The sequence below is a fragment of the Aricia agestis genome, chromosome 4 (assembly GCF_905147365.1).
Source record: "Aricia agestis chromosome 4, ilAriAges1.1, whole genome shotgun sequence".
Lineage (NCBI taxonomy): Eukaryota > Metazoa > Arthropoda > Insecta > Lepidoptera > Lycaenidae > Aricia > Aricia agestis.
In genome coordinates this window covers 6,023,237-6,031,642 of record NC_056409.1, presented here as the reverse complement: position 1 = coordinate 6,031,642, position 8,406 = coordinate 6,023,237, and the positions used below count along the sequence as shown (strand labels likewise).

Here is an 8,406-nt window from a genome sequence, read left to right as displayed (position 1 = left end):
GATCTAGTGACCTGTCAGCGTTAGCGCTCTCCATTGGCTATTGAAACCACATATGACGTAAAATAGGATCAATGAAATATGATAATGTAATATGCAGATATGATCAAATGATCATATATATTGGATCCTATATATGATCATAAAAATGATCATATATAAATGATGTTGTAATACCCCCCTAAGGCATAAGTCATAACTCAATAAATGGGTTATGGTCTATCTGTGGTCTGTACTCTGTACCATATTTTTAATCTTGCAACATAAAAAAAAAATCTTTCTCTTGTCAACGTGATAGCGCAAGCACGTTGTGTTGTAATTTTTACACGATAAATTCCAAAAATGTCGGCGCATTTAAATTGGATGATTATCAGAAACAACAACGCCTTCCTGGTGAAGAAGCGTAATATCAAGAAGCCATTCAGTAAGGAACCAAACAATGTAACTAACCTTAGTGCGTTCAAATACAATGGCCTGATCCACAAGAAAGCTGTCGGCGTGGTGGAGAATCCCAACAGGAAAGGTTTTACCGTAGTGTACAAGAAAGCTAAGGCCACGAACAAGCCGGCAAAGAACCAAGTTCGCCGGTCATTCAAGGCTGGAGCCAGAAGATCACTCCACAAGGTAAAGAGGTTGCTCAGAGCTAACAACTACCGCCCCGACTTGGCTAAGGCTACACTTCGTCGTGCTTCTGCTGTTCTTCGTTCCCAAAGGCCCATCAAGGCCAAGAAACCTAAAGCGGCCGCAGCCAAAACCGAGTAATATGTTATAAGCTGACAATAAAAAAAATTATAAAATCATACATTTTTTATTCTAACCTCTCTAGTGTAAGATTTAACTATAATATAGTGGGTTAAAAGGTTTAGATTAAAATATCACTTTATACTATTCCTTTATTACCATAGCTATTAATTATGGTCATATTAAATATAACACCACAATAATACAAAATCACACTATTACTAGCCTCCGTCACATTAAAATGTAAATAGACTGAATAACAAAGGAAATCTGCAAAGTTATTTTACTTTGACAATTAATAACAAGTAGACAATGAATACAATTTTGTACCACTATTGACTATGCATCAATAAAATGGGGGGACAAAGTGTAATACCACATCAAGGGGATGGGGTATAATTACTAGGGCTGCCATCCATCCGGGTTTCCCCGGATTTGTCTTAGTTTGAAGGGCATCCAGCCGGGTTTTTGAAAAATGTCCGGGTGAAATCTGGACACTTTTGTTTAGAGAAGTCCAACTTTTTAGCTAGGCAGCAATAAACAAAAGATAAAAACTCGCTAAGCATGTACACACGATTTCTTGAACGGACTTGAATAAGTCAGATTTTTACAAATTCTTGTTGAAGCAAAAATTGGCAAGACGTTATCGTAAATAGGTATCCGGGGAAATAACCACATTTCGGCCAAATGTCTGGGAATTTTGTCGTGCCTGACCGGCGAAGGAAATTTGGGCGATGGTAGCTCTAGGTATTACCAAGTACAGTTTGTTATAAAAAAAAAATTTTCAGAAGCAAAAACTACCCCAAATAAAAATTAAAGACAAATGCCATGGTTATAGAAGTTGTGGGAATAAGCCATTAATTCTCATAATTATTTTTGTTGAATTCTTGATTGTTGGGTGTGCGATTACACTTGCACCCACACAGTGACTTATATAAAAATAATTATGTGGATTAGCACCCCAACATCCTAATTGCATTTAAAATTACATTAAATATTATGATAAATTAAATAAGATACAGTAAAAAGGATAGTCAAAAGACATGCCACATCTTCTGGATAATAATAATAATATTATGTTCCGAGTAAAACCCTCACAATTTAAAAATAGGAATGGATAAAATAGGTATTCAAATATAGTAACTGATTGCTCAAATGGGTAAGTAACTAAGTACACATTAGAAAGCTTCAGGTACAAAATACATATTATACATAAAAATAAAAGGCACGAACATTTAAACCTAGTGATATACAAGGCACAATACATCATAATTCATCATCATCAATATCAGTCTGTCTTCATCTATGTAACGCCTTCAACACTGATTTCAGCTAAGTGGACGATCTGCATTGTCAGCAGCCTTAAAAACATTTTATTATTGTTCCAATGCAAAAATAGAATCCTTTGTAGCCATTTCTGGAGTTAAGAGTCAATCGAAGCCACTACAGGGCTAATATACAGGGTGCAATAATTAAACATATATAAATTTTTTTAGGACTTAGGTATCATTAGGAGTGTCCATTTAACAAAAAAAATAGTGTAAATTTTTTTACAATAACATATCTTATCCCACTTAAAATCGTCGCAGAACGGTCACTTCGCGGCGGTGGGTAGAGGTGGGCGACGCGGGGGATGGCGCCAGGGGGGGGGGGGGGGGGGACGGGGGGACGGGAGCCACGCGTCAGCGACGCGTAGTGTTCATTAAGTTACTGTCAGACTGATAATGATGATGAGATGAATTATGAGCCAAATTCAATAAAGGTGTAGGTCAATTAACTAAAGCTGGTTTCACAGTGACAATTTTTTTAAACACTTGAATTCGAAGAATTGAATGCATCAAAAATATGTATTTACTAACTACAAAATATAATTATTTAAATGTACCCACAATCCACATTATACAAATGTTTTTTATCTGTTTATCAATCAATAATAATCTTGGACTCTAGATCAAAACCATAAATATACTCTCCAGTGTAATCATTATTTTACTTACAGTCTGTCAAGAAAGTGAAGAAACTAAAAAGTGGCAACATCGTAGTTTCATCCCTTTTTTCTTAGATCGATTTGAAAGGGATGACACTACGATGTTACCACTTTTTAATTTCTTTACTTTACGGTGATCTTTAATTAAAGATCACCTTTTACAAACCATACTGTGGCCAACTTTAGTTAATCATACCATCCGAACTACATTTTATGCTTTCTGATCTAATACAATAAAATTACCTACATAGCCTTATTTAACCTTAATAGTTTAATTATAATAGTAAACAGCGTGATAGCCTCAGATCAAAGTTAATACTCTAACCGCCGTACTCAGAGACATTAAGTTATGATTAACCTTCAATTTAATGAAGAGTTTGACAGACAGACAGATGTATGGGGATTGGGGCTTATGTCAAAATTTTGAATTAATTACAATTAAGTAAATAATGTTCCCCTCTGAGTGCGGCAGTTAGCAATTAGCATATTTTCAAAGCATTAAAACTATGTATCTAATTTACCTATGTAATCTAATTTACATACAAATAAATAAATGACTAGTTTGATAAAATGCAAAGTATTTTGTGTCCATTAACTATCAAGTAAAGCAAGTAAAGCAAGCAATTACTATTTTATGATGTCATGATAATATAAGAATTATTAAATATATCACAATAAATTTGTCAAAATGCTAAAATGATTGTTTATTTGTATTGTTAGTACACATAATTTAAAATATTATAACTACAATAATTTTCATTGATTTTGTCAAATGTGCAAACAGTTCTACATTATATTTGAAATCATTTTTTAGTGTTCTAAACAAAATGTTTGCAATTTAAGGACTGGCTTTTTACTGCACTATATTACTTTTGGTTAAAGATATTATTATTTTTATATATGATTCATTTCATTTTATCTTGAACATAAAATATCATGCTACTTTGTATTTACAGATTGTACTTACATATAATAATATTAATATAATATTCTAACATCAACTACATACTTAATAGTAACGCTAATAATTCGATTTGTGGTCGATGCGATAAAAATCTGACAACCTATAACATAAACTTTCGCTTTAGGACTGATAAATTTGCTTTACCCTCTTAATATGCATACTACTTAGTACTTACTCTTTATAATAAGGATGTTCATGTAACATATCATAACTATTCAAATTCCGAAATGTAGCGTAACATATTCAATATTATGCTTGACAAAGACTAGCATACCTTGTATAGTTAATTGCTCCATAAATATTTTTATTAACATGGGGGTTAGTTTATAAGAGAAAATACTAAGGAGGGAATTCAATAAACAAGCAGTCCTAGCACACAATTTACAACTTTAAATAATTAAAAGGTACATTTATAAAAGCGTGAACAATATATAATTGCGCATGAGTGTGCGTGTTGTTTGATTGCTAAGCGTACAAGAATACAGTTGTAAAATATCTTTTTAAGATTTCAAAGGTCTAGCTAATTTTGGACGTGGACTTACATAATATTCTTAAGCGTATAAGCTACAATAATTAATAATTATGGTCACTGGAATGATTTGGAATGCAATTAGTATTAAATGACAGTACGACGACCCTGTAAATTCACCCCTACATTTTTTGTTATATTTAGAAATACTTTAGGCGGTACGAGCGATTGGCAACACAAATGGTTACCATTTAGGTGGTCTATTTTAAAAAAGTATTTCAAGAAACAAAATTAACGACTATACACTCATTGTATTAATTAATATAAAAACTACAATACTTTTTGGACACTTTGCATTCAATGCTATGCATCAAATTTTCTTAAAACTTGCTCATGATTGGCCAATTATTCGAAAGTCGTACATATTTCATAAAACTTGCCAAAACATAAAATGCAAATCTTGCATACAAAACAATCTTTGTGCAATGTGAAAAACATTTTAAATTTAAATGGATCAGAAAAAAATTAGGCAGTTATGTACCAGACAATAATTTGTACGGTTTTATGGCAAGTATACAAACAAATATAGTAATATACAAACTTTAGAAATAAATTATCTACAATAAACAAATACTGTATAAAACTACCTACAATATTGTAGTTCCGTCTATTCGCAAGCCAATTTACTGTCAAATGAACTGAGAGCAATACCAAATGCCTGTAGGGCACAAAGTGGATATCTAAAATCCATAGTAAACAAATCTTCTGAGATCCTACCAAATTGCATGACTACGTAATCTGGTTCAGAATCATGTACAATTTGAAAATTCTTAACGCTGGCTTGTGTTACCCTTCCATGAAAGTTTAACACGTAAGATTGTGTTTCATCATTCCACACGGGTGTCTTATTGTGAAGAACCACCACATCATCAAAGTTTTGACTTCTCCAACGTTCTAGAAGTGTTTCACTCTCGTCTTGTGGGGCAATGACAACTCTTTGTCGGTCTGGTGTCATGCCAGGCAGTATAACAGTCATTTTTCTAGGGCCCTTAAAACCCAGCACATTTGTGTCCTGAAAAATAGGAAAGAAATATTTTATTTAATGTAAGTAATTACATTTTGGGAGACCTTTGTAAAACAGTACAGTTCAGAGTAACTGCAGGCTAAGAGAAAGTTTTTGTTAAGGGTCTTATCACACAAATGAGTATACTTGACGAAGCTGTTATGCGGCGGTCACTCTGCCAGGAAACTGCCTGCATGGTAAAACCCTTACTGTTAAAAAAAATCATAACAGAAAGACATTACAGCAACACTTACATAAACAACAGCAGCAAGCTCATGTCTTGTTTGATCCCTGTGACTCTTCTTCCATGCTTTGCCATTATCATAGACAGTAAAAGCTGTCCCAAGCAGATTGGACCGAAGTTTGCCAGCAAAACTATCAGCCTGTCTTGTGAGTTCAGTTGGGTCTGTTGATATCAGATAGTTCGAAGTAGCTGACTTTTTACGTTTTCGACCTGAAAAAATGGAAATGAAGAATATGTTTTAGTTTAATTTGTCATTTAAGACATTTAATTATTTAACCGCCGTACTTAGAGACATTTAATTATGATTAACCTTCGATTTAATGAAGAGTTTGACAGATAATGTATGGGGCTTATGTCAAAAATTTCAATTAATTACATTTAACTAATTAATGTTCCACTCTGAGTGCGGCAGTAAGACATTTGTTATGACAACATAATTAATATATTATTCAACTTATCTCTTACTTACCAGCAAGTAGAAACACTTTCTTCCCATAATCTTTTTCAAGATGAAGAAAGTATGTTGGATACAAGCCTCGGTCCATGCCTTTCCGGTCTCTGGCTATACGACACTTGTACAGAGTACCATGTTTGGCTGGAGTCACCACAAATGTCTCCACGGCACCTTCCACTGAACCTTCTATTTCTGCAGTCTGTAAATGTTAATTTTAAAATAATGAATGCATACAGATGTAACTATGTTATGCCTACCACAGTGAAAAGAATTGATGTAAGATATTTACATTTTTTAAATTCAATTATCCAAATAAAATCTTTCATTATTTGTAACAGGCCTTCATATAATGTTATAACAAGGGGAATTATAGTTTGTGCGTTTTAAGATGATATGGGTGACAGTTCTCATATTCCTTGCTACGGATTTTTTTTACAAGAAAACAAAAAAAAAAATCAAAATGTAATAAACAATTTATATTATAATTATCTAAAATATACATAATTAACATTAAATTAATAAAAACAATACATATATTATTTCATGAATTCATCATTATGACTAAGTTAACTTTTATATATACAGTAGGGCCTAGGTAATCCGGACTCCCGCTTGTTCGGTGATCGCTGTAATCCGGCCGGCCAATAGGATTCGCGGGGGAGGCCGGCGAGTGTAGGTACGGGCTGTCATGAGCCAATGCGCCGTCAGTCTTTTGTTTATCGCCTTTTGTGTAAGGGTTGATTCAGACCGCAACGCTATGGCAACGCGACGCGTAGATGCATATTTTCTAAATTTATATGGATTTCACAGATTCGCAAGAAGTCTCATGCAATTGAAATCTGTCAAATCCATACAAATTCATGCCGCACCGCGCCTCGCCTAGCCATATCGCGTTGCGGTCTGAATTGACCCTAATAAGTATCTAGTACAGTGTCAATTTAGCGCGTTGGCTAAGATCACGTAAATATTAGACATTGATATTAAAAATTGATTGAAAAAACTAAGGTTAAGCATGTGGTCTTAGATAAAAGCATGTGGTTTATTAACATTAAATATTGCATACTATAATCCGGACACCTCGATAATTCGCAAAGGGTCGTGTTTTTGCCTCTCCAGATTAACAAGGCCCTACTGTAGTTACTTTGACAACAAAGTTAATGAGTCACTGGCATTAGATTTGTTTCTATAAACATGAAAATACTTGGATGTAGGATGAGTAATCAATTCATAACACAATGTGATTCATGAGGTAATGTTAACAAAACCCTGGTTGGTTTTTACCAACCCATAACATAAACATGGGTCCTAAAGCATATAGTTTACACTTTACACGATAAGCCAAAATTATAATAAATATGATCATTGAAAAGAATTACTTTAATTTGAGTAGCAATGGAAATTATTTTTTTAATTTCTTGGAAATTATTTCTTGAATCGTCCAGTAATTTTATATGCATAAGGACAACTTTAATTATTCATTAATTGTAATATTATAGATAATACCTTGTAACCAGCTAAGGTCAATTATTGTTAGAAATAGTAACAAAGAATATACCTGACTCGGAGATAGATCCCTTGGAGGTCTACCTATAGGAGCAACAGCTGCGTCAGCACAGATATCATCAGTACTAGCGTCTCGTCCTACGCTACACACTGGTACACTCTCCCCCTCCTCCTCACCACTGTGTTCACCAGTATCATCACCCACAGTCAGTACTTCAATCTGATTGCCTAGTTCTGTAAAATATAAAGTTAACTTCAGGTTAAATCTTCAGCATCCATGTTACTGGTTCAACACAAAACATTCAATAAATAACATTTAATATTTCCATAACATTTTAAATTGGCTACTTTGTTAATCAAAAGTATAAGATAAATTTATGAGCTAACAATCATTCAATCACAAAAAATGAAAGCAAATATAAGAGCAAATTGATGATCTAACTTACCATCGTATGTGGATATTCTATTAGTTTGCAGGGGAATTACTTGATCAGGGTTTACAGGCGACATAAGAAATTGCATTGGACCATCATAGCCTGATAAAAAAGATGAAACGCGTAACAAAAACAGGGCACAAACATGCAGATGAAATAAAATAAAATTGAAAACAACAATTTTTTAAAGTTTGTTCAATATTACCGTGTAGTTCTCGAGAGCGACTTCCAGAGATGGGTCGTTTAGCTGAACCTACTCTCAAATCGTTTGCTTGCACCATACCCAAGTTTTGCCTTTTTTGTTTCATTTTTTGCTCCATTAATTGACGCTGAAACATAAGGTTTTATGAATAAATTATAAATTAATTCTGAACAAAATCGTTAAAGTTTTACTCACTTGCTGTTCGATTTTTTGATCCCGAATGCTCGTTGCCGCCATTATTGTAGACTTTATTAAATACTATCAATATTTTTCTACACAATTACTACAATTTAACTTTAAAATTTCTTTTAAATTGTAAATTGAATTTCATTAAAAGCTCATTTTTTG

The 8,406-nt window shown here is 33.4% G+C and overlaps 2 protein-coding genes across 3 annotated transcripts; one reads left to right on the top strand and one right to left on the bottom strand.

Moving 5' to 3' along the window:
* The first annotated feature begins 257 nt into the window (after window positions 1-257).
* LOC121726450 (60S ribosomal protein L28) lies at window positions 258-797 on the top strand. Its single transcript, XM_042113831.1, has one exon. The coding sequence runs from the start codon at window positions 340-342 to the stop codon at window positions 757-759; it is 420 nt and encodes a 139-aa protein (XP_041969765.1). The 5' UTR covers window positions 258-339; the 3' UTR covers window positions 760-797.
* A 2,883-nt stretch (window positions 798-3,680) lies between these two features.
* On the bottom strand, window positions 3,681-8,406 carry LOC121726470 (protein king tubby). Of its 2 annotated transcripts, XM_042113860.1 has the most exons (7): window positions 8,254-8,404; window positions 8,062-8,185; window positions 7,869-7,958; window positions 7,475-7,656; window positions 5,935-6,118; window positions 5,476-5,675; window positions 3,681-5,230 (listed from the first exon to the last, which is right to left on the bottom strand). In XM_042113860.1, the coding sequence occupies exons 1-7, from the start codon at window positions 8,293-8,295 to the stop codon at window positions 4,826-4,828; spliced, it is 1,227 nt and encodes a 408-aa protein (XP_041969794.1). In that variant the 5' UTR covers window positions 8,296-8,404; the 3' UTR covers window positions 3,681-4,825. The 2 variants fall into 2 exon arrangements, with proteins under 2 accessions (XP_041969794.1, XP_041969795.1); XM_042113861.1 differs by lacking the exon at window positions 7,869-7,958 and having other exon boundaries at window positions 8,254-8,406.